Source organism: Danio rerio, chromosome 24 (genome assembly GCF_049306965.1).
Source record: "Danio rerio strain Tuebingen ecotype United States chromosome 24, GRCz12tu, whole genome shotgun sequence".
Lineage (NCBI taxonomy): Eukaryota > Metazoa > Chordata > Actinopteri > Cypriniformes > Danionidae > Danio > Danio rerio.
This window is the reverse complement of record NC_133199.1, coordinates 3,805,968-3,833,546: the sequence shown is the minus strand read 5'-3', so window position 1 is coordinate 3,833,546 and position 27,579 is coordinate 3,805,968. Positions and strand designations below refer to the sequence as shown.

General features: G+C 37.9%; 1 protein-coding gene across 10 annotated transcripts in view; it reads left to right on the top strand.

The window, feature by feature from the left end:
* adarb2 (adenosine deaminase RNA specific B2 (inactive)) overlaps window positions 1-27,579 on the top strand; it is a 597,874-nt gene that overhangs the window by 488,596 nt on the left and 81,699 nt on the right. For all 10 annotated transcript variants that reach the window (XR_012399654.1, XM_073941371.1, XM_073941369.1 and 7 more), the window contains 2 exons: window positions 22,203-22,289; window positions 22,941-23,866. Coding sequence is in view for 9 of the 10 variants with exons in the window: in XM_681334.10 (XP_686426.6) it covers window positions 22,203-22,289; window positions 22,941-23,866 (1,013 nt within the window). In the remaining variant the exon portion in view is untranslated. The remainder of the gene's footprint in view (window positions 1-22,202; window positions 22,290-22,940; window positions 23,867-27,579) is intronic.

Here is a 27,579-nt window from a genome sequence, read left to right as displayed (position 1 = left end):
AAGCAGATTAATTTTAGTTAATGCCATAGCTATTTCAGATCCTCAATAACTTGTCGTTTATCCAGTATTTTGCTTTTTCCACATGCAGATTGTCTTCAATTAATAGTACAAGCACATTGGAAAGGTCAGTTTTTCCAAACCTCTCTTAATATGTCACGTTTTTTGTACATCATGAAAAGAGGGAGATTTAGCAGCACAATATATTTGTGAGGGAATATAAAAAACATAAATATTGCATAAAAAATAAAGACTTTTGGTTAATATAAAGTGAACAGATTTTTTTCAAAAGTATTCTTCAGCTGATGTACTGTATACAACAATGTATGTAATTTTATGGTATCACAGTGCTATATAATTAATGAAATATATTAATTTACTGTAATAATTTACTGACAATTGTCAAAATAAGCATTTACAAAAGTTTCTCAGATTTGATTTTCTCTGATAAAATATCAGATTTGACAATATTTTAGCAAATTTATTCCCATTTTCTATCATTATAATATAATGTGTGTGTGTGTGTGTATATTTATATATATATATATATATATATATATATATATATATATATATATATATATATATATATATATATATATATATATATATATATATACACACATATATATAAATGCCATCCCATAATTACAGTTGTCACTGTAATTATTTTTCAAAATATTTAATGTTGTTATTTATTATTACAATGAATGTCCTGAAAGCGGGCATCACAGTGGTACAGTGGTTAGCGCGATCGTCTCATAGAAAGAAGGTCGCTGGTTCGAGCCCCGGCTGGGTCAGTTGGTATTTCTGTGTGGAGTTTGCATGTTCTCCCCGTGTTGGTGTGGGTTTTGGGTAGGCTTATTTGGCCATAATGTGTGTGTGTGAATGCAAGAGTGTATGGGTGTTTCCCAGGGTTGAGAATGGCATCTGCTGTGTGAAAAAAAATTCTATATAAGTCGGCAGTTCATAATTAATAAATGGACTAAGCCGAAAATGAATGAATGAATGTCTTGAAAGCACTTTTTTTTTACAGTGTGCCTAATTATTATTATTATTTTATGACTTAGGAAGCCACAAGCCTCCCAGTTTCTCTCTGGTGTTTATCGGTGCCTTTTTACGCAGGAATCTACATACAGTACAGTATATGGGCCGCCCCATAATTTAAAAGTCTCAATGTATCAACATCAAACACTTCTTTTAATTGACTCAGAAATGCACTTAGCGCACTGCATGCGATTGGAAATGGGATATTATGAACTGTCAGTTTGCATTTATCGCAATTTTGCTCTGGGATTGGGAAAAGCAAGGGAAAACAGGAGCCGGGCTGGAGAGAGCCAGCAACTGCGGAGCGAGTGACCGTTTAAACACTTTATCTGTGCTCTAAACACACACACACACACATTTAGAGTCAAATGTTTTGTCATCCGATACGCAACAATATTGCAGTTTTTCCACCAAATGGTTCATTCTTTATCTGAAAATGATTAGCCCTCAGGGGTTACACAGTGGCTCAGTGGTTAGCATTGTCGCCTCACAGCAAGAAGGTCGCTGGTTCAAGTCTTGGCTCGGCCAGTTGGCGTTTCTGTGTGCCGTTTACATGTTCTCCTCGTGTTTACATGGGTTTCCTCTGGGTGCTCTGGTTTCCCCCACAGTCCAAACACATGCGCTAAAGGTGAATAGGACAAACTAAAATGGCCGTAGAGTATGAGTGTGTTTAAGTATGCAAGAGTGTATGGGTGTAAGGGCTAATATTTCTGCCTTGAACTGTACATTCCATGTCCTTTAATGTCAGAAAAAGGGTTTTAAAGAGGTCAGGCGTTTTCCTCTGAGCACATTAATAGTAGCCATTACCAAAATTAATCTTATCAAAGCATGAACCGGCTTATTTCCAAATTGTCTCTAATATCGTTGTCTGGCTAAACGCTGGGGGGACCGCACTATGGGAATGACGTCCTTTATGAAGTGCTGTTTTTTTTTTTTATTTCTGTTCTCTCAGAGAGCAGGTCCCTGGCGAGCGGCGTCTGAAACTTATGACTAGCCATGTCTACAGACATCACGGCGCAACCAAAGCATGGCAGAATGACAGATCGTGCCTTCAATATGTACTGACAAACAAATTAGTGAGAAGATGCTTTGCGCTGCATAACAGATGTGGTGGGCGCCGTGGTTCGGAACAGCCGTCAGAAGAAAAAAAAAAAACCCTAAAAAAAAGGAAACAAGCACCCCATCTGGACCAGTGTAGCCCAGAGGCCCACTCATTCACTCATTCACTCATTCCAGCCCGACAACAGAGATAACACACTGGAGAAACCGCTCGCGTCATCACAACAAACGCTAATGATTGAGATTGGCTCGGAGGAAATACAGTCGAGATACTGTAGCCCTTGCGGATTTAAGTATATACTCATATAATACACTGTTCACTAGTTTGTTTGTTTGTTAAATCCAGCAGCGCACATGCATATATCACAACAGAATTGTGTCATTGTTTCTTCTAAAGAGGAAAACAAAGGTCACTTAATTCACGCTATTAACAAAGCATTAAAGGGATACATCATCCAAAATTTGTATCATTTATTTTCCCTTCAACCCATTATGAGTTGTTAAACGCACAAAAGGGGGCCAGCACGGTGGCTCAGTGGTTAGCACTGTCACCTCACAGCAAGAAGGTCACTGGTTCGAGTCTTCGCTGGGCCAGTTGGCATTTCTGTGTGGAGTTTGCATGTTCCCCCTGTGTTGGCATGGGTTTCCTCCAGGTGCTCTGGTTTCCACCACAGTCCAAAAGACGTGCTATAGCAAAATTGGGAAAGCTAATTTGCATGTAGTGTATGAGTGTGTGTGTGTTTGTATGTGTGAGTGAGTATGTATGGGTGTTTCCCAATACTTACTTGCTGGAAGCCATCCGCCATGTAAAATATATGCTGGAATAATTGGCGGTTCATTCTGCTGTGGCCGTCTCTGAAAATAGAGACTAAGCTGATGGAAAATTAATGAATAAATGAAACGCACAAAAGAAGATATTTTGAAGAATGCTGAAAACATGTAACCATTGACTTCCATAGTATTTGTTCAATATTGATTCTTATGTATGGTGGCCGAGAGAGCTCAAACTTGCTGCAAATTAAGAAAACAGTAGTCTCTCGAAGCTTTAAGGTCTGGGAAGTTTGGCCTCTTTGAATGGTCAAGGAACATCTAATATGCTATTTGATAACCCAGGCTCTTTCTGAATATGTACTCCTATATACATTTGTGAAGAGCGCTAAATACGTCCCAGGAGGTATGTTTTTTTTTTTCCCACCAGAGGCTGCTGTCGACTGACTGACCGACCCACCCTCCTCCATCCCTAAACCCAACCGATAGTGTTTTCAAAAGCACTGATTGACCTGCCCACCCACTTCCCTAAATGATGTCAGAATTTATTATTAATTTTCATAAACTGCCACTTTAAAACTTAATTTCTAGTTTCCCGGAATTTATGTGATCTTTTAATAAAAATCATCTGCTGTGACATAAATGCGGCCGTAATTGAAGACATATCTGTGGCGAAAGCTATACAGACGGTGAGTGAAATAGATGCAGATGGTTATTGCGACATAAAGAGAAAACAAGCTCACGGTGCATGCGAAGAGAACGAGGACAGAGGGACTCATAAATGAAAACACTGACTGACAGAGACGAATCTGGGAATAATCCTGACAGCTTCAGCACAGGGAAATAAAGCACTTTCAGTCGCTTTTCAGGAATACAACAGATTGCTCTTTGCTTTAAAGCACAAGATGATTTTAGCAAATCATTGGTGCCAAAACTGAGCATTAGTTAACAAGAGCTATAACATAAAAAAAAATACACACACACACACACACACACACACACACACACACACACACACACACACACATATATATATATATATATATATATATATATATATATATATATATATATTATTGAACCCCCTGAATTATTAGACCCCTTGTTTATTTTTTTCACCAATTTCTGTTTAGCTGAGTAGTTTTCTGTTTAGTTTTAATAACTCATTTCTAATAACTGATTTATTTTATCTTTGCCATGATGACAGTAAATAATATTCGACTAGATATTTTTCAAGACACTTCTATACAGCTTAAAGTGACATTTAAAGGCTTAACTAGGTTAATTAGGTTAACTGGGCAGGTTAGGGTAATTATGCAAGTTATTGTATAACGATGGTTTTTTCTGTTGACTATTGGAAAATAAATTGCTTAAAGGGAATATAATTTTGTCCTTAAAATGGTGTTTAAAAAAAATTAATAACTGCTTTTATTCAAACCGACAAACAAGACTTTCTCCAGAAGAAAAAATATGATCAGACACACTGTGAAAATTTCCTTGCCCTTTTAAAGACCTTTTTGCAAATAATAACAAGAGAAAAAAATTAAAAGTGGGGCTAATAATTCTGACTTTAACTGTGTGTGTATATATATATATGTATATATATTAGGGATGGGAAGATTAACCGATATGTATCGATACGCGGTCATGCGCGTGCACGATGCGAGTGCATCGGTAGAGCAGCAGAGGATGAATGAAATTTTGGAAGCAAATCGAGATGCATCGGTTTTTGCGAGATGCATCGGTTTTTCCAAGATACAGCTTATATTTTTAATATAGAATGTATTTTTTATTTATTAACAAGTGTTGTCAACCTGTTTTTGGCGCATAATTTAATCGACCTACTTAAAGTAAGCCTTAGCAACGGATTTGCGGATGTGTACACTTACACTACAACTGTATCAGGTGTGCGGATGAAGCTAGTGGTGCGCCCTCAGAAAGCGCGAGAAGCAAAACAAACATTTTATTCCCCACTGAGTTTTAAATCTAAAGTATGGTAACATTATGGATTTAAGGATGGACGACATGACAGGACAGATGCAATTTGCAAAAGTGTGCCGCGCATCTGTAAAATACGCGGGCAGTACGACTAATCTGAAATCTCACTTGAAGCGGCGCCACTGTGTTGTTGTGAAAGCTCCATCTTCCAGTGGACCTCTGTTCTGCCGCCCTATGCGCGGATATAACTGAGGACGCGCGTGTGTCGCGGACCTCTATTCTTCCGCCCTATGTGCGGATATAACTGAGGACGCGCGTGTGTCGCGGACCTCTATTCTTCCGCCCTATGCGCGGATATAACTGAGGACGTGGGTGTCGCGGACCTCTATTCTGCCACCCTATGCGCGGATATAACTGAGGACAAGCGGGCGCTGATGTAGGTGTCGCGGACATAACTGAGGATGCGGGTGGTAAGGGGGGGTGTTGCGGACGCCGCCCTCTCTATACTTCCGCCCTAGGCGGCCGCCTAGGTCGCCTCTATGGACGTGCCGGCCCTGTTCATCTGCAAAGATATTCAGCCTAGTGTCACGGAGAACGAAGGTTTTGAACACCTCCTCCTGTTAATTTTTATTTAATTACAATAATAATAATATTAATAATAATAATGATAAAAATAATGGGCGTCACGGTGGCACAGTGGGTAGTTTGACCACCTCACAGCAAGAAGATTGCTGGTTTGTTATATTTTTATTAGCCTGTTGTTTACAGTGACAGTGATGTTTCAAAGCAGCATAACACTGCTAGTTCACGACCTTAAGTTTTGAATATTCAGTGGCAAAATATATCTTTGTAAAACTTGTTTTCATAGTTGAAAAGTTAAATCACAATTCTTGTTGTGCAATGCTCAACCTTTATGTTGAAAGAGTGCAAATATATATATTTTAATATATATTGCACTTATACATTCTGTTTATCTTGAAAATACTTAAATAATATGTGCTATATGTTTTAAAATGGCCCTCTACTGTAAACTGACACTCTGGCTCTGAGAGAAAAGCCAGTTTGTAAAAAAAGTCTTGGTTTTGCTTGGTTAATAAATAATCAATCAAACTCATTCAATGGCACAGCATCCTCTTTCACATAATCTCATAAACTTGATCTAATTAGTTAGTGCTGAATTATCGCATCGTATCGTGATATGGGTGTGAATCGTATCGTGTCGCATCGCAATATGTCACAAATGTATCGCTAATATATCGGATCGTATTCTTTGTATCGAGATGCGTATCGGATCGGCATTATAGCTTAGATGCCCAACCCTAATATATATATGTTTTCTTGGTTGTTCATACTAATTTAAAATGAGCTTAAGTTAACTTTATCGATTAAGTTAACTTTATCGATTTGTGATAGGACAGCACAAACGAATTGTGTGGAACCCTGCATTTTTCTGTTTAGTAAATATGCTAACTATCATAACTGATGTCAACCTATTGTAAACAGTTACTGCAATAACAATAAATAACTATGAATTTAATAACCTAATATTAATGTACGTTTTAGTGTTTACTAATACAATTACATTTTAAAATGTATTTAGTGGAGCTGGGCTTAAATTAACTAACAGTAAACAGTTGTATTTTTATTATTGTATTATATATATTTTTGTAGTTGTATTTATATTAACTAACATTAATAAAAGATAATCAATTATTGATTGTTAATTATTAGCTAAGCAAGCATAAAATAATCTTATTTGAGATTGTTACGTGCATATGTGTAAATAATTGTATTTATTTTTTCGTGACACGGCACGAAATCAGCAGAGCTTTTATTACACCACAGGCCACAACTTTTGGTTCCTCCTCATGTGATCACATGAAGAAGATCAGCACTGTTTTATAATACTAGATACTGCCTGCGTCAAAAATTGCCTATTACTCAGTAGGTACTACATTTGAATGTAAACTTACTACAGGACCGTTAGAAACGTACGTTATATACAGTATAAATGCGAGTATGAATGTAACTCAGACAAACTACATCTGACCTACCTGCGCCAGCTGCGTTGCTTCCATTCATGAAAACTTTCACGTGGCATCATGGGATAATGTAGCGTCCATCAGATGCGCACTTCATAATCTCGTCGGATGTAATAGGCCATCCAAGTACTTCTCGCATACTGTTTTTCGAATTCTATGAATTCAGACGTACTACTCGGCTCGCATACTGATATATTATGAAAGTATGCGATTTCAGAAAATACCATCATCTACTGTGCAGTCTAATAAAACACCAACACGAAAATCGAGGGTGTGTGACGTCATTAGCATTAACTCACAACAACACACACCATCTCACGAGTTAAAACTGCTTATCTGTCTGCATTTAAACATCATTTGACACATTTGGATTACCAAATTCAACACTGTTCTGTTGGTTTTTGGATGTTTTAATGAAAAAAAAACAGACAAACTGCAACAGATGGATTCAATACAGATTGCGTATCTGTTTCTTTTAAACATGGGATGATATTGTATTATACAGTATGGATGGCAAGCCATAACTGAGAAGTGTTAGCTATGAGAATGTGAGAAAACTGCCTGGAGAAAGCCAGAGAGAGAGAGAGAGAGAGACGTGTTAGACAGTCAAAAAAAACAGGCGAGATGAGGGATTGCTAGTGAGAACGTATCATTGTTGGATGGCGTCTGTGGGCCTGTGAATGACACTCGGAGAAATAGTAAACAAGGCAGAGACGCAGTTGATCTGAGGCTAAGCGCGCGGAGCAGACGGAATAAAAAGACGGAGATCAGATAATTCAGCGTGATGTATGGAGTGGAGTCTCTGAGGTGAAGGGATTGAGTGTGTGGAGTCGACTCAGATTAAAAACAAACATTGTCACAGGGTGTAAGTGTTGATCTGCTCGACTCCACAGCTGACTCGCGCTCTCGGCTATTATTAGCTGCGCTGGTTATTACATTGAGTCTGGCGATACCTCTGTTGCCTGGAAGGTATATTGAAGTCCACTTACTTTCGTTCTTCCTTTCTTCTAAATGGATTTCTATAATGCAATCCAAACTGATTAACGTATGGACTCTTTGTCGTCGGTCTCAAAAGGGAAAGTTTACCCGAAGATTCTATCATCATTTATTCATCCTCATGTCCTGTGAAAATGGTTATTCTTTGTAAGATCACATATAAGCTACCTGTGAAATAAATGGTACAATGCTTTCCTTGAATCACACCGTTAACTCTATTTATACAACAGTTTTGTCTAATTCTTGAATATGATTGGCTGATAGCTGTGAGATATTAAAGTAATATCAGCACTCATACAGCCTTTTTACATTTGTGCATAACTCCGCCCACACAAGTGGCGAGCAGAAGATTACAGTTTGACAAATATTGCAGCTGTTGGACAACATAATGTGCTTTTGAGGCCTTTTCAGGTGAGAATGTAGTTGTTTAGATTGCAATTTTGCAGTTTATTAATAAGGATAAGGATTTTTTAAATATTCATAATTTAAGAGATTCAGCATGTAGGCGGCCAGCCTGCCATACTGAGCAAAGCAAAGACGGTTGATGTTCCACCACAAGATGGCAACAGAGACTACATAATAAGCCCTTAGGGGAGCAAAACAGCATTTTTCAGCGTACGTTTCAAACTACAGCTGAACAAATCATTACAGAACAGGTATTTATACTATAGTAATTTGGTAGTAATTGCGTTGCTTTGGCTTTTTCATGGTTAATTATTGTGATCTCCCGATTGCAACAGAGAAAAACTAGGAAATCTCTGTAGACTGATGGCATTTCATGCCGTTCAGCCTCATAATGTAAAAATGTAAGCAAAATCACCTGTTCTGCCATCACTTTAGACATTACGCTAGAGAATCATTCAAATACTAGCTCTAAAGCAACGTTGGTATTAACAGTTTCTGCTGTTCTGCCGGACACTTGCAGATATGTATGAACGGTGGAAGAAAGTAGTTCCGCTTACAAAAGGATTTTTGAGACTCTTGATGTTTGACTTTCTTTTTTATTCACACGATTATGCCATCGAACTGTTGTATAAATGTAATATCACACTTGTAGCGGTTCGATATGGCTGTATATCGGCACAGGTGGGGCACTAAGACACTCGGCCTGCAGCCTCGAGCCAAGATACACCTCCCACCAGTGCTGATATACAGCCATATCGCACTGCTACTCATCTGAAATTGCTCATTTATTACACTACTGTCTGGAAACCTTCATTCTGATTTATTAATTACGACATTCCAAAGTATGCTCTTCCCAGATAACAACCGCTGAAACTAATAATACAGACTTATCTAGTTTTTTTGAACACTCAAATACAGCAACATGACAGATAAATAATATATATATATATATATATATACCAGCCGTGATTAATCGTGTCACGTGCGCCTCGCGAAATTAGTTTTAAAACTTCACTCATTTCTGGCAGCTTTGCCTTTTAATTAAAGATTTGATAAGCTATTACGGCTCAGTGTTTTGTGTCAATTAGTTACGTAATAAATGGGATAAAGTACATCCAGGATGTTGTTTTTGTCTTATTGCTATTTTGACGTTTTGTAAAGACAATAGAGTTGAGTTTTGAATCAGTCAGCATTTATGAATGAATCGAGTGAGTCAGCGATCTAGTAAGCTGTTCATGAATAAAGACACTTAATTCTTCTGAATCAGCTGTTTTGAATGAATCGATTGAATGATGATTCAGTGGCAAACAATGAGATGCTAAATGATTGTTTCTGAAACTGCTGGCAGATTCATAATTAACCATTTCAGTTGTTTCTGTCACGTATTATATCTGTAAGCAACAGTTTAAATCATAAGAAGTTGTTTCTTAAATGGAAATGTATGAGCTTGACATAACACGAGGCGTTTAAAGTTAATAATGTACCTGACAATGAATTCAAACAGTAAATTAGAAATGTAGCATGATTCTTAAATATCTGCAAACATATTATGCGATGCTTCCGCTTACGAAGACTCAAAACCTAATACAGGACCCTAAATGTCAACTTTTATTCTTAAAAAGGACACGAAAGATGTTTGTCTTAAGTTCCATCAAAGCTGTAGCTCTTGGCTAACTTGGATTTCCACTGAACTTATCAGTCTTATTCGACTTGAGGGTATTTCACGTGTGCGAGTGTGTCTACGTCTAGCGATAGAAGCTAAAGATGGAGACCAATTTCTTTCTCCCTAGCACATCCTGAATGAATCCTAGACACCTTCTGATGAAGCAGCCTGCGGCGTGGAGCTGCGATCAGTCTCATCTTGCCCTGACTGGCCACATCGTCACCACAGTCCGGGATGGAGAGACTTTTTATTTCTGTCCAGGCCCCGTATCATAAAAGCAGATTTATGTTTATATACAGTGGGGGAAATAAGTATAGAACACGTCACGTTTTTTCCTGGGAATAATATTTCAGAAGAAGCTGTTGACATGGAATTGAACCAGATTTTTGGTAAAAACCCAAACAATATACATATGAAAATAATACAAAACAAATCTGAAAGATTATTAATCTATTACTATTTATAGTAAAATTATATAAAAGGCTTTTTTTGTGGTGGCAGCTTAAGGACGCCTCTCATATGGAGAATGAAGTCACGTGCATTGCTCCAGCGTTAGTTTTTTATAGACTTTTTATAGAGTGTCTGAGCTTTATTTTGTATTGGATTCAAGTCAGGTGATTGGCTGGGCCATTCTATGGCTTGATTTTCTTTCTCTGAAAGCATCTGAGAATGTCCTTGACTGTTTTGGATCATTTTCTTTCTGAAATGTCCACCCTGGTTTCATCTTAATCATCTTATATTCATTTACACTGAGGAAGGGCAGAGGGTTGCTGAAGAACTACTGAGAGATTTCAGCTGCTGTCTGGGCTTTCACTGCCAGAATACACCTCTCTTTCTTCATGTATTTAATAATTTTTCTTTGTGTCATTTAATTTTATTACACAGATCTCTGTCTGTAAACAAATCAGTTTTGTTTTCTTTGCTTGTATGGTTTTATTCGGTTGTTACCAACATTCGGTGAAAATTTCAAGTCAACAGCACCTTTAGAAATATGTTTTCTGAGAAAAACGGTGACGTGTTCAACACTCCTTTCCCGCACTGTATCACCATCATGGATGCGTCACTGGAATTGCTCAGTCAGTCTTCAAGTGAGATCAAATTTTAATACTTGTTTAAACTCCTTTCCCGACCGATTAGTCTTTTGCAGTCATTCTGTTACACTGAAAAGCTTTTATGATAAATCTAGCAAAGTTTTTTCTTCTTGGTGGAGGAGTGGAACGCTGCACATGTGATGCTGACATGATCATGAGTGTTTGCAAAGAGATTACGCTGACAATCGCTGACGCTAAAGAGACTTTAGGAGAAGTTGAAAACGTGTTTTGGGATTTCTCGTCATACAGAAGATTTCAGTGCAGATGACAAACTTGACAGTTTTTTGTGTAACATTGTTTTGTAAAACTCTAGTTACATGTATACTTGTTTATTTTTTTTTTCATTTTTCCCCACCTAAAATGTACATTTTATAACTTCAAATATCTGAAGTTCTTTTTTATGTAATTTTTTAGAAGTGTGTTAAAAAATATTAGTTTTTTGTATTGAAAAGCAGAATTTTTTAGCATCATTTCTTCAGTTTTTAGTGTACTTTTGTGTTGTTTGAAATATTTATTTTTATTATTATTATTATTATTATTATTATTATTATGTATTTCTTAAATTGACCGAATTAATAATGAATTTTTAATTAATAATTCAAATTTTTTTCTGAATAAAAGACGCTTTAATAGACACTGTATTATAATTTTTTTTATTCTTGAAAATACCCAGCTTTTCTTACTCGACTTTTCTTTTAATAAGAGTTAGAGTAAAATGTTAATATTTATTTGATTCTATGAATGTCAGATCATATTTATTCCCAAATTTTAGATTAAAATATTGTTTTTTAGCATGTAGACCTTTTTTTCTCCAAAAATGACAATTGGTCAAAAAATAATAATAATGCATTTTATTTAAAGGTGTTCAGTGAGATATGGCTGTATATCGGCACTGGTGGGAAGAGTGGGTTGGCTTAAGGCTGAGTCCCTTGTTGTCCCACCAGTGACCATATACAGCCACATAACACTCTTACGAGTGTAATATTGCATTTATACTACAGTTCAACGGCATAATCATGTGTATAAAAGAGAAAATCAAACACTGAGAGTAAACACTAGCAGATTACTATGGTATAAATACAGCACTACAAAATACAAAAGAGAGATATCGACTTTGAATGTCACTTACTTGTTTTTTAAAGATTTGTTCAACTTTAGTTTGAAATTTATGCAGTTTTCCCTTTTTTTAAGGCTTATTGTGCGGTCTCTGTCGCCATCTTGTGGCAGAACGTCAACCGTCTTTGCTCTGCTCAGTATCCGTCTCCGGATACTGAGTATCCAATCTCCGAAATTATAAATAAATAAACGCTATCCTTATAAATAAACTGCATAATTGCAATCTACACAACTACATTCTCATCTAAAAAAGCCTCAAAAGTACATTATGTTGTCAAACTGTAGTGAGTCTATTGATCTGCTGTCGCTCTATGTGGGTGGAGTAATGCACAAGGGTGAAGAGGCTGTGCAAGTGCTGTTATTGCAGAATATTAGAATATTGAATGGCTATCAGCCAATCAGAATTGAGAGCTAGAAAAAATATATATGAGTATATTAAAAACGTTAAATTGTTTAAAATATACATTGTTTTACCATAAATCTCACTGACCACAAACATTTAAACAGATATTTGATTGTTTTTTTTCTGCAGAATCTGCCTCATAACCACCTTTATAACCTCTGTGCTTTTGCCAGACTTCAGTCCCAGCCGTTCCTCTGACACATAATGCCAATAAGCACAAAAGCTGATCTCGTAACGTTAATTTAATCTGGTGTTGGACGGGTTGTCTGTACCCACAGCTGTTGTGGCGGGCGATTAGGATTGGTGCCCGCGGACAGTGGCGTTAGCAGCAGCTAGTATGCTAAACCTCTGTCTCTGGCATGGAAAAGAGAAACACATGTAAAGCAGATGGCCGCTGCACTATGTCTGCTGTTGGCGCTAATCGGGTGCTAAATATCACTCCGTCTGCTCACTCGGCCTCATCACAGAACCTGTTTCTGCTTGCTGTGTCGGCCTGTATTGGTATGCTATGAAGAGAAGTTTATTTCAGCTTGTTTACCATAATTGTTGTTTTAAAACGAAATGCATAATAGTTTTTAGTTTTTCCCGAAAGTTGCTTTATTTATGTATTGCCAAATTTATCAAGTGGCTCATTTTGTTCGTGTACTTAATTTACTCATAATTACTTATTTAAATATTCATATTACTTGTATGTTTTTTTTTTTACTATTATTAGTATTGGTGTTGTTATATAATTAGAATTATGTGAATGCATTGTACATTTTATTTTATTCATTTTATTTTGTTTGTTTTTTCCCTGAAGTTTGCATTTATTTATTTATTTATTTATTTATTTATTTATCTATTTATTTATTTATTTATTTATTTATTTATTTATATATTTATTATCAACTTGTTCAAAACTTTGTAAACTGATTTATTTTTTACTTAAAGGTGCTGTATGTAAATTCTTGAAGCATACAAGTATAATATGTTTGGGGATATTTAAGAAACATGCTAAGTCAACATTCTTGTTTATCTAAAACAGTGCTGGAGTCATATATTCTGCTTTGAAAATGTGAGTTACGCGCAGGAATGCTGTCTTTATTTTGGTTCTTTTAACCCACCTACTGCCACTTTAGCCAACTATAATATTTTTATATCCAGCACCCCAAATTGCCTTGGTGGAAAACAGTATATTTGTTTTATTAAGTCAGGAAGGCTGTCTGAGCCTGCATCCATGACTGAAATGCAACCTCCGGTGGACAGTAGCAGACTCCGAAATGAGACGCAGATTCACATGAAGTGGTCATTAATTAACAAATAATATAAATATCACGAGCATAAACATTAGGTGAGTTCAAGTCAAACATATATAGAGATAACTTTATGGAAAATAATAATGAGAAGCTTTATCACAATTGAGCGAAGATACTAAACATTTAGCCTTACAACCCGCAAAGAAAGAATAGAAGAAACGGTTAGAAAGAAAGAAAGAAAGAAAGAAAACAAGAAAAGCAAAGAAAGAATAAAGAAATAGATAGATGTCCTTAAAAGGAGATGTTGTTGCGTTTAGCAAAATTTTAGGGTCAAATTAATCTCCAGACTTTAGCTAAGTACGCCTAACACACACACACACACATCTGTGGTTAGCACACAAAAGGTGTCTTTCCCAGTCTCCAGCTGAGCGGTCTGACAGAAATCCGATTGCTAGCGTGATGTCGAGACAATACGGCCTCCCTCATTTGCCACTTCACCAGTGTTTAATCGCTGATCTCCTGCACAGAAAGAGTGATTGAAAGAAAGGCAGAAGAGAGAGAGAGAGAGATAAAGAGAGTCAGTGATTTCCCCACTGCCGTTCTGAATGGAGTCTCCAGCGTCTCGTCTGACCTGCCGGTTATGAGGGCCGTGGGGAGATGTGATTGCCTCATTACCTCTGCTCTGCTCCTCTTCTGCATTTACAGTGTTGCTCTGCTCTTCTGTCTGCTCACAACACGCCATTCCTTACTTCTGACCTGACACTGCCTGCTTTATGTGCTTTAGAGTATTGTCAGGTATACTCAGAGTAGTATAGTAGGGTCAGATATGCATGTATAGAAAGAGCTAGTGTCAGATGTATATGCACTCAAAATATACAGTTTTGCTTCTTGTTCAAAGTATTGATTTACTTTGACAGCATCAATGAATTTTTGAAACAGTTTTATAGTGTGGCTACCTGCCACAAAACATTGTTCACAAGATGGCGTCAAACAGTCAAAAAAGCTAGCTCACAGAAACAAAACCGGCTGAGTGAAGCTGGGGGAGTATACACTAACCTGTGCATTATTCAGTCACAAAATGGTGCCAAACAATTAAAAATAAAACTGACTGAGTGAAGCTGATGGAGTATACACTAACCTGCACAATATTCTGTCTCAAGATGGCGCCAAACAGTCAAAAACAAAACTGGCTGAGTGAAGCTGATGGAGTATACACTAACCTACACAATATTCAGTCACTAGATGGTGCCAAACAGTCTAAAACAAAACCGGCTGAGTGGAGCTGATGGAGTATACATTTACCTGTGCATTATTCTGTCTCAAGATGGCGCCAAACATTCAAAAACAAAACTGGCTGAGTGAAGCTGATGGAATATACACTAACCTGCACATTATTCAATCTCAAACAGTCAAAAATAGTGAAAAACCGCAGCGGGACAGACAAGCAGATACATATGAATGCACGTATGTAAGTCAATGGATTTGAAGGTTTTCACTGACAGTCAAAGGGGATTCGAAGTTCCTGAATGAGCCTGCGTTATTTAGTGGTTGTTATCTTGGAATAACATATTTTGAAATTTCACAACTGACCAATCAGAATCGAGTTGTGTAATATTCTCTTACAACAACCTATTAATAAAATAAAATGTAATAATCTAAAACAGTTCCCGTTACCTTTAATCGACAACAAAAGACTAAATAAAAACTTAAAGGCTAAAATTTTGAATGCACAACCTTTGGAATAACTTATTTTTAAAATATTGTAACAGCTATATTATAAGACTGTATTTTATACACTTATGTTTTTTCTAAATGGTATTTAAGTGTTAATTGGGGATCACCCAAAATCAAGGCAAAAAAACAATGAACTGACAATTTTGTGACCGTCCCACCCCTACATCATCTTTTACTTACTTTGTAGGTATTTGTTGAATAATACAGTAGTTTTTGTGTTGTGTTTTTCAACTGCTGGAATCTGGGAATCGTGACAGTTGTAGTTTCAGAGAGAATAATGATTCATCTTTCCTCAACATGGCAGCAGTAATGGATTGGTTTTTAGAGCTCCAGCTAGTTGCTCATTTGTTTGTATCCACCGACAGGCGAGTCAAAGCGCTTGAGGGTGTCGTGACAAAACATCCAGCGGTGACAACTGACTGAGCAAGAGGCCACTGATTGTGTCTGGCTGACGTGCGCTGCTCGTCTTTTGTTTCTGTTATTGATCTTTTCCTTAGTTACTATCAGAACCCTTACAAAATACATTTCCTCATATTTCACTCTGTTCATTAATGAATCTGTTGTGCATTCTGTTGACGTCTGGGCCTTTCTACTAAATGATACTTTTCAAAATGCTGTAAAGTACTTGCAAATGGAAATAAATTACTTGCTTTGGCTGTTCACAAATGTCAAAAATGGTCGTTCAACAGTTAAAATGTGGTGCATAAATTTTATTGTTGATTATTGTTTATCTGATCATGAGTGGTTAGTTCTGATCCATTGCTGTTTCCACCTCACTGTCAAACCGAATTAGTTCAGATTACTTAAAATGTTTGTTTTACCGAATAACTGAATTAACGAAACAAATGTAAGTACATGTAACACTCAAATATGTGATTCCTGCTGCTTGTTCAAGCTACTTTATTAAAACAAGATGAAACAACACAGGGTGGCAAGTTGCTCGTTGGAGTCCTAGCTGGGCTGGGCAGGGCATTTCTGTGTGGAGTTTGCGTGTTCTCCCCTTGTTGGCGTGCGTTTCCTCTGGGTGCTCCGGTTTCCCCCACAATCCAAAGACATCCCAGTAGGCACACAACATCATAAGACGTTAATATTAGGTTAAATTTAGGTCATGACCAAAATTCTATGTCTAGCCAGCATCTAAGGATGTTATTTTGACGTCTAATAATGACGTCAAATTACATTGATAATTGGTTGATTTGAAGTTGTGTTGATCTAAACCCAACCACTAGTGTTTTTAAAACCAAACGCAAGGGAAAAGTGCACTAAAAGTAGTTTTACCTTAATTTTACATTGCTTTTATCTTTTTTGTTGATGCAGGCTTCACCAAACTCAAACCCTATATTGATTAATTTGGTGTTATGCAAGGAACTGCACTGAAATTACGTGTTATCAACATCATGTCTTTGTTATTATCATTAGTGTGAAAAGGAACAGAAGTTATTAGTTTCATACTGCCCCCTAGTGTTCATTTTACCTAGAAACTGCAGTCAAACATGTGTCAAAGATGCCAGTTTCTCAAAAATAATGCAGGCTGAAGCACATATTTTACATTTTTTGTCCTTATATTGTTGGTGCTCTTATTTGTCATGGATCCAGATGCTGTCACTACACCCTTTAAAGTAGCTGTGTATTCTGTCTAAATTTAGTAGTACGCCTTACCCTTTTGTCGTTTGTGAGATGAACCGACTTCGCATATAATTTCCTGTAGGCCTCGGATGATCCTTGGTGCCGCATCAAGCGTGTAACCTTCATTGGCTCTGAGCTTGTTAGATACCGCTGAACTTGGAGAGACCTCAACATCAGTATGAGTGTCTGTCTCAGCACTTTTCGTGATTGGTTGATGACAGCGATAGCACCTCCCATCACTTATTCATGCCCTCTGCTCCTCGGCCATCATTCAGGAAGTGACACACAGGAAACGTACAATGCAGCTAGCGTATCTGCTGTGCTGACATTCAGCACTCGGGTTTGTGCTATATGTGACCTATAAATCCTCACACACTTCTGATGGGAGGAAGAGAGAGAGAGAATCTCTTGACCACTACTGCTTGGGAAAGCAAAATAATTGGATTCCTGCTCCTTATCACACTCAACACATTACGAGTTGTCAAAATTCCCCGCTGCCAGGGTTTGGTCACGTTTCAGTCAAGCAAGAGGGATTTCATATGGGTGGCTGATAGGTGAGGCTGTTTTAGATTGTGGTATTGCCAGTCATCAGGGGGCGGGTGGGGGCGTCCGACACGTGCCTTAGACTCTCACGTGATGACTTTTGGGTAAACCCAGCCATTATTGTTACCATATTGACTTTGTCCGTTTTCTTTCTTTAAGTGTTTTTGTCTAGGGTGGCATGGTGGCTCAGTGGTAAGCACTGTCGTCTCACAGCAAGAAGGTAGCTGGTTCGAGTCCTGGCTGGGCCAGTTGGCATTTCTGAGTGTAGTTTTCATGTTCTCCCTGTGTTGGCGTGGGTTTTCTCCAAGTGCTCCGGTTTCCCCCTCAGTCCAAAGACATGCGCTATAGGTGAATTGAATAAACTAAATTGGCCATAGTGTATGAGTGTGTGTGTGTGTGAATGATTGTATATGGGTGTTTCCCAGTACTGGGTTGCTGCATAAAACATGCTGGAATAGTTGGCGGTTCATTCCACTGTGGCGATCTCTGAAATAGAGACTAAGCCGAAGGAAAATGAATGAATAAATGTTTTTGTCTAGTTTTTCGTCCAAAAATTAAAAAATTTGTGAATCAAGATCTTTACAAATATCAAATATTGTCTTTGTTTTTTTATAAATAATTAGTGCTGGAAAAATTTTAAGCGTGATTAATTGCATCCAAAATAAAAGTATGTTCTTATGTAAAATATGTGTGTGTACTGTGGATATTTGTTATTTATATATAAATACAAGTATTTTTAAATCAGCTCTTAAAACCAAGAACCTTTCTCAAAAACTTTTTAGGGTAGCTTTTATTTAATTTTATTGTACTTATATATTATTCTTTAGGTCTATTATTATTATTATTTTACGTTTTTAATTATTTTTTATTATTACATTTTGTTTGCAATCCTCCTTGTCTTTTACTGCTGCACATTTTATGTCTGTAAAGTGCCTTGAGATCCTTCATTTAAAGGCGCTATATAAAGTAGAGGATTATTATTTGTTTCACACAATTCCTTCAACTTCAACAATTCAACAATTAAGTTGTCCAGCAAAACATCAAGATTGTGTCGATTCAACTCATTTTAAAAAAGTAGTTTGAACAAGCAGATAACTAAAAAACAACTTTTGAGTGTATTTGAGAATGTTATTTTCTATATTTTGATATTTATTATATTAATTTTAATATTTGTGTGTATTAATATCTGTATATAATTCAAATACCTATGCAACAAAAGTGTTTTGCTGTTGATATATGCTTATATATATATAAATGCTTCTTGATTTGAAAATATTTCTTGATTCTTGATATTTGGACTAGAAACCAAACAAAAACTTTGTTTTTTTTCCCCCAGTGATGGCACTCTCTTTTATTTAAGTGGTTTCACTTCCTTCCGCTTACAGTAAGTGCTGGAATTGTTTTTGACTCTCTGCTATGATATGGAATAGACAGCAAACCATTTCCGAAGCGTGCAAATAGATCTTTGTAAGCATGTGATTGAAAACCTGGCCACAAGATGATGAAGTAGGTTTTTCGACATGTGTTTGTGGCTGGACTGACAAGCGAGTTTGTTTTTGTGTTTTTCATGTCTCTCAGATTGTCTGCTTATGGCTGGCAATCCCAGATTCGACTGCATCTGATCTGTGTCCTAAAAAAAAAATATATATATATATATATTTTCTCTAGTAAAAAAAAGAGGTGCATAAATATGATAGAAGCCCAGTGTTCACCAGGTATTATTGTTAATCTGATCACGAGTGGTCTGTTTAGGTGCATTGCTGTTCCCACATGGTAATGAAAAAAGTGCAGATACAGTATTGTCACAGAAATTGTTGCAGGAAGCAATATTATTGTCATTTTGAGATCATTTAATGACACTGATTATATAATGATTATACAGCAGCATAATTACGCAAATACACAAACACTTTCGGCCCCCCTTAATATTATGTGGCCTTAAATAATATGTACTTACACTGAAGCAAATACTTATTTTACAGTGCTTAATTAAATACCTGCATGAATATACATCTGTATTGCTTTGTAATCACACTGTTTACCATGCTTGATCAGGTGTGTTTGATTAGGGTTGGAGCTAAAATCTGCAGGACACCGGCCCTCCAGGAACAAGTTTGATGACCCCTGCTTTAAAGGATATCTTAGCTTTGGATCATATTGTGCCTCTGTACTTACACTTCATAAAAAGAGCTAGTTTCTGAATTTCTTTCTACTGCCCTCGTGTCGAAATAACATCACCCACAAGTTTTAAAATAAATAAAACACTGGCGCCTGGCTTGGTTTGGGACCCCAAGGAGCCTCTGAACCCTACCCTCGAGCAAGAGATCTCACTCCCTTATGCCTACATTAATCAGGTGCCAAGATATGGCAGGGGCAATATTTCTTTACACTAACATCAAATTAGCCACCTCCAAGTTTGTATAGTATTCTTCTAAGTCTATGGCCCCAAGGTGCCTCTGTGTCAAAATGACTCAGCCCCAGGTTTCTTTATGTTGGTGCCTAGCGAGGGTTGAGGCCCCAAGGTGACTCTGCACTCTACCCTTGGTCAAAAGCACTCGCTTTCATGTTTCTACAAACATCAGGGGCTTAGATATGGTTGGGGATCCATAGAGGATCTCTGCACACTGCTCTAATGGCAAAATGAGAAGTGCTGCATATACATACACAGACATGTACCGATTTTTAATAGCTATTTCATTTGTTTTCATTAATTAATTTTCTTTTTGGCTTAGTCCTTTTATTAATCCGGTGTCACCACAGAGGAATGAACCGCCAATAGGGCATAAGCATATAATGTAAAGAATATGTTTTACGCACGCATACACACATATTCACACACAAACACTGCGGCCAATGTAGATGACAGATTGTGATAGATAGCAAATAGATTGCGTGTCTATTTGTATTGCACCGGTGCGTGGAGCCTTCATTTAGATAAACAGCACAGTGACAGACAAGAATAAAGCAGATCTCCTGTACTGCAGTAAAAACTTTCCCAACGGTTATTTGATATATTTGTTGTGGAGTTAATTCAAGCCTTTCTGCAACGATGATGTCGTTATGAATAGTGCGCATTTAGCTTTGCACGGTTTCTGCACAGAATAAACCTGATTTAAGTCCACAAACCGGGATTGAAGCATCTTCTTTCATAATTGTACTGACACTATGTGGCTGTGGTGATGAATTACAGTGATTTTACTATATTTATTATAAACATGCACTGTTTTAAATACATTTCAAACTTGTAACACTCATTCTTGAGCTGCAGATAATTCCGGTTGCTTTGCACATGGCCTGTCTTGTTGATATGATTATACATGGTAACACGTGTCTGTCAGTTAATTCGGTGGGCGGGAAAACCGTCATGTTGCGGTGGGCCTCAAAATGGGAGGGATTTGAATTTTATTTTGACGTCAGGAAATTAAAAAAAAGAGTCTTATTGTGTTTCTATCAGTCCAGTATGACTGTAAACTCACTATAGCTACACACAGTTATGTCCAAACAGCTTACAAAAGATGATTCTCATCATAGGTGCCCTTTAGAGACATGCATAGATTAATTGTTCACCCCAAAATTAGCAATGCGAGCTGATAAAGTCAATATGGTTAGTTTTGGTGCCATGTGCACTTTAATAATGTTTACATGAAATTTGGTTTTCAGTTAAATAAAGCGTAGTATATTCATAGTGCTGTCGCCTCACAGCAAGAAGGTCGCTAGTTCGAACCTCGGCTCAGTTGGCATTTTTGTGAGGAGTTTGCATGTTCTCCCTGCGTTTGCGTGGGTTTCCTCCGGGTGCTCCGGTTTCCCCCACAATCCAAAGACATGCTGCAGGTGAATTGGGTTGGCTAAATTGTCCGTTGTGTATGAGTGTATGAGGGTGACAGGCTGGCCGGAATGTGTAAAAAAGTCGTTATCATATGGACATGTCTAAATGGAGGACTTGTTCCAAAGAGCCGGCCCCGCAACCATACGGGACTAAGACAAAAGAAGAAGAAGAAGAAGAAAGCATAGTATATTCAACAAGTTTGAAAGCCACTTGTTGATTCCTGGACAGATGTTCTATTTTGACTTCAGGTCCTCTAAACTAGTTCAAAATGCAAAATGTTTTAATCAGAAATTGCCTGTTTGAAGCAGTCAGAAGCAGAAATAAATGGTGAGCAGGCTTCTATTTCGCATCTTTGTTCCTACTGTCCCTCTTTTTTCACTTGCTGCTCATTTTTACTTGTCAGCCCATTAACATTATTGATCATTAGGAGATGCTGGGAAAAGGTGGGAAGTAATTATTAGTCCAGGAGCTTTTGTCAGTTCCCCACAGTCTGGGTTGAGCCCAGGAGAGTCGCTAATAAGAACCTGCAGTGTTAACAACACACTAGTGGATCCGGAGGAAAATACAGCCTTGGCTTATCAATTTACCAAACCCTGTTACATTGAACCATATTTCAGTTCACATAACGTCATCTTTTTTATCATCATTTTTAATCTTTTTGCTGGATTTGTTATGACCTTTCTTTTGTTTTCTTATTTTTTTCCTTTTAGAAAAAATGAACATGTTGTCTGCATTGATCGCCCCCTTCAAGTACATGACCCCGGTGGCCAACGGAACAGAAGATGAGGACACACTGAGTCAGTATACAGCAAACCCTTTTCTATCCTAATGTTGAAGTTTTGTATATATATATATATATATATATATATGTGTGTGTGTGTGTATGGCGGATTTACGATATCCACTAAGAGTTAAAAGCAGACAGCACTAAAGAACATTTCAGTCTTTTTTTTTTTTTTTTTTTACTGACAATTTAGGCTTGCATCCATGTGTTGAAGTTTATTTTCACAGATGAATTTCATTTGGTTCCATCACAACACAGTTGGGGTGTGAAATAGAGGCTTTAATGTGTGATCAGACTTTCACACTCTGAAATCTCATAACCGTCTGCTCTCCGGCATTACAAAACAGCGCCTCCTTTGCATTGTATATGGGAGAGACGATTTGTACCCACTTTAAGGATGGACTCCAAGCCAATTTTGTGGGAGATTATAGAGTGATTTGCTAGATAATGCCCCATTTTAGAGGATTTGTCCTCAGATTTTTGCAACAGTTAAGTAAGGCCGGCTTTGTCGTAAGGGAAACTGTTAAGAGCAGCTGCTTTCGGGATGGAAATGAGAGTTTATTAACTAGTATATGAACTTACAGGCTTTTCATCATAGGCAGAACAGAGTAGAAGACGGCAAAATTACCTCTTTAATAATACAAAATTTCTGCTTTCAACATAGGCACCAGCAGTGCTGAGGTCAAGGAGAACCGTAACACAGGAAATCTGGAGGATTGTGCCATTGTTACATCAGACTGTCAGACACTTTTCTTCTCGGATTCACCCAGGGATGGGGCATCTGGCCTCAAAAGAAAGCGGCCTTTGGAGGAGGACAATAATGGACACTTGCGCAAATTGCGGCTGTACTGCAAGAAACTTGCATGGTCTGATGCACCAAAGAATGCCCTGGTCCAGTTAAACGAGCTGAGACCAGGCCTACAGTACCGAATGGTCTCTCAAACAGGACCGGTCCACGCACCACTCTTTTCCATCGCAGTAGAAGTCAATGGACTAACATTCGAGGGTACTGGTCCAACAAAGAAGAAGGCTAAGATGAAAGCCGCCGAGATGGCTCTCAAATCATTCATCCAGTTCCCCAATGCCTCGCAAGCTCATTTGGCCATGGGAGGCTTGAGCAACCCTACAGCCGACTTCACCTCAGACCAGGCCGACTTCCCGGACACTCTTTTCAAAGGCTTCGAGCCTGACGGCTGCCGTTCTGCTGAGAACGAGTTGTTATCGAGTGCTCTCCGATTGCGCCACACGTTGGACTTGATGGTGGTACAGGCCAGGCAAGAAGACCCCTGCCTTCCACCAGCTCCAGTTTCCCCGCCCCAGCCTAGCCCGGTCGTCCTGCTCAATGACCTGCGGCCTGGCCTGCGATACGCCTGCTTGTCGGAGCACGCCCAGGGCAAGCGGGCGCACCGCAGCTTCATCATGGCAGTTCGAGTGGATGGCAGGATATTCGAGGGCTCGGGTCGCAGTAAGAAGCAGGCAAAGAGGCAGGCGGCTGTGTGCGCCCTGCAGGCACTCTTCAACTTCAGGCTGGCACCTGAGGCGAGAGCGGGACACCGGCCCAGTAGGATCAAATGCCCTCATTTGCCCCAGGTGAGTATTCCAGTCCAGCTGCTGGCAGGCCACCCGCTCCATACGGCGGGCCTTAATAACCAAAGCAGCGGGAACACGGGCATACAGAACAGCCAGCCAAGACTTAATTAAGAGGGAGGAGATAATGTTTGGGGAGGCATGGGGCAGTGCAGATGGATTATGGGGTAGAGGACAGAGCAAAAGGTGGAAGCATTTTATGTTAGCACACAGGCTTTAACATTTGCTTTGGGCAGGACAGGACGGCATATCTAGTGTAAACACACACATGCGTGTGTACTTAGGAAAGCAGAGGTAAACAGAATCTATTCACAGATCTATTCAGACGGAAAAAGGATGTAAATGAGGCAAATTATCATTCGGGAACCTCTGACTCCAGAGAGAAAGTCGATGCGGCAACAAACGCTTCCTCGTTTCACTTTGGATGTGTTTATAGAGCTAAATTGCGAAAGTATTGTTATTTTGCACAATCTCTAGTTTCCTCATGTATGACATGGCAGTGTCTATAAACATTAATTCAATCTGTTGCCCAAAGGAGATTGAAAAAAGCACAGAGCAAATCGACAAACAATCCTCAGACCCATTCTTTTGTTATTTAGTCAAATATGTAAATAGCAATCAGACTAGGGAAATGGTGTTTTTTTCCCTCTTCGTAGAGAACTCTAAAGTGTATTTTCAAGCTCTTGTGTGTCCAGATGGAGTCCACATTTAATCAGCATAGAGAGAGAGCAGTCAGTCATTTATTAAGATTATTTGATTGATGTGATGTTCTAATGAATGAATTAATTTGTTAATTCATGAAATGTAGTCATTACACTGAATACAGCATAATTAAACCGAAAGGCAAAATGCAGATTAACATGAAGATTGTAGCTATGTATATGTTCCATGGCTTTATTTAAGTTGTTGCATAATATTACATGCCAGAAGAATTGTTCAGGGGTGTGTTTACCAAACTGCAATGGAATTCTGAACTATCATAGTACGCTAGTCATAGTACACAGTCGTTTGGGAAAAGAACAATGTAGTGATAAGTGTTTCCCAAAACTGTAATTGCTCTGTCGCTGATCCATCGCTTGAACCATGTTAGTTATAACTTAAAATGTCCATAATGATGCTCTAAACGGGGTGGAGTAACACATTTTTTTACAGAGAAACATTTTTTTTTTTTGTAAAAATTATATTGTTTTACACTAACACGCTTTTTTTTTTTTGTCCAATATTACGCATTGATTTTCCATATTAATTGAAATATATGTAAACGGCACATATAGGCCCTTTGTTTCCTTTACAAATATTATCAATATTCTGTTTTTAAACATAAAACCACTTACAAAAAGCTAACACGTAATATTGAAATAATGTCAATCGTTAATGGTTGTAATTTGAGATAGGCAATTTATTAGGAAATGAAAACAATCCTACTTAATAATAATAATAATAATAATAATAATAATAACAATAATAAAAAATAAATAAAAACTAACAATAATAATAATAATAAAAATAATAATAATAATAATTATTATTATTATTATTAATATTAATATTAATATTATTGTTAAGTAGGATTTTTTAAATTTCTTAATAAATAGCCTACTGTAAATTAAAATTTTAATTCATTAATTTATGCTTTATATTTTGTTTTCAGGAGCTTTGGAGACATAAATTATATAGCATAAATTCCACTTTTAAATAATGGGTCTATTCTAAATCTATAGCCCATCATAAGCCACGGTTGTGTTCAAAATAAAATGCATAAATGATTTCAAAGTGTACCACGAAGGGAACGCAATTGTCAATATTAAGAAGGTGAGGGATCTGATTTCAAAGGTTCTGAATCCGGCTTGTTCGGCATTGATTAAGCCCTATATATATGTGTGTGTGTGTGTGTGTGTGTGTGTGTGTGTGTGTGTGTGTGTGTGTGTGTGTGTGTGTGTGTATGTTGGAACGTTTAAAATGAATAGGGCATATGGTGAATAACTGGGAATAGAACCATGAACCATGCTTCTGACTACAGCTCTATATGTGTAATTGCAAGCGTACAAGTTTGCATCGCAGTTTGTGAATGTTTATTAAATCGATGGATTTGGGAAATGCCAAATCAGCAAACTACGTTTGTACCGATGGAACTTGCGACATTAGTTGGCAAACGATGGTTTTCAGATATGCACACCAGTTTGAGACTTGCCTCTAACATATTCCTCAAATTAATTCACATGTGCCAATCATGGCCCTTTACCATTTAATAATGGAGTTTTGCCTTTCCTAGTTTACAAATCAATCACAAATATATGCGACTGTACAGTTCATTGTAACTTTTTTAGTTTTTTTTTTCCTCAAGTATGTGAATGTATATGTGTATACTGTATGTGGGCAGCAGCTCTCATTTGTGTGTAAGTGCAAGAGTTTCATGCGCTGCATTAGTATTCATCCCCGTTCCTGCACAGAGCCGACAGGGAGAATGTTGTCTTTCCTCTCCTACTACAGCAGCCAAACAACCTGCACATGTTTGCCGGAGAGAAACTTCTCCTTTCTCCTGCTCGCTACGCTCTTTAAAAGGATTTCTAAGAGGATTTGCCTCACTAGTTTAGTTCCAGAAATGCACTTCCTTGTGGAAATTCTTGAAAGTCAGACTATACGGCGTCTGCAGTCGAGTCTCCTAGAAACGATGACGGAAACATGTACATGAAATCAGAAATGTTTCTCCTTTTGCATCACAGAATGACCCAGCAGCATCTGGTCAGTGAAACGTGAGTTTGCGCTTGTGTGTGTGTTTGAGCTTGTATGATGGTTTCTCAGTAGTGTGGAGATCTAAGGATTGGATGGCGCTCAAACCACTGCCTGTAGGGTGTCTTCCTGTGCCGCAGGGCCCTGCTGATAGCAACCGCTGCCAGCTCTGCCGCTGTCACACTGCTCTCAAGACCCCAGATTTCTCTCTTTCTTTCTGCTTTCCTTTAATGACATTCAATGCAGCAACTAGTAGTAGCAGCTTTTCTATAGGAACAGCATTTCTGTCTGTAACGTGGATATGTGGAGGCATTTCATTTTTAGTTTTCATACAACTCATCTCAAGGCAATTCCTAACTTTTTTGATTTTGTGCCTAAGTCATGTGAATTCATCTCATTTGTACACTTTAGAATGAGTTGCTCATCCCTCAGTGATGGCTGTGGTTTGGTTCCATGTCTCCTTTTAAAAAAAACATGTACAATATAGCCACTAAACTGACAAAACGTAAAATAGTTATTATTCCTTGTGAGATCAGCCTATATTTGTGATATTTTAATATTTAATTGTAAATAAGAATAATTAATAATAATAATAATACAACATAGATTCATTCTGAAAACGTCCCCCTATATACATTTCTGGAGATCGCAAATTATGTAGCCAGAGGGATATATGGCTGCATTTCGTCTTTAAAACAAATGCTACGGGGCGGCATGACGGCGTTCCTTTTCGCACTACCAGCTGACCGCTTACCTCTGTATGGACGGCTATCCCGCTGTTACCAGTTTGTCCAGTTGCATGCAGCATATGTCGGCAGACTTGAGACACATAGGGAAGTTGACCATGACTACGGGGTTAGAGTCAGGCGAAGAACAGTTCCAGAAAGCGGGTAAGACAAAAACAAAAGCCAAAAAATAAAGTAAATAATGGTGTGAGAATGTGGTAAAATCTGAAAACATGGTAAATTAGGCTTTTTTTGAATTTG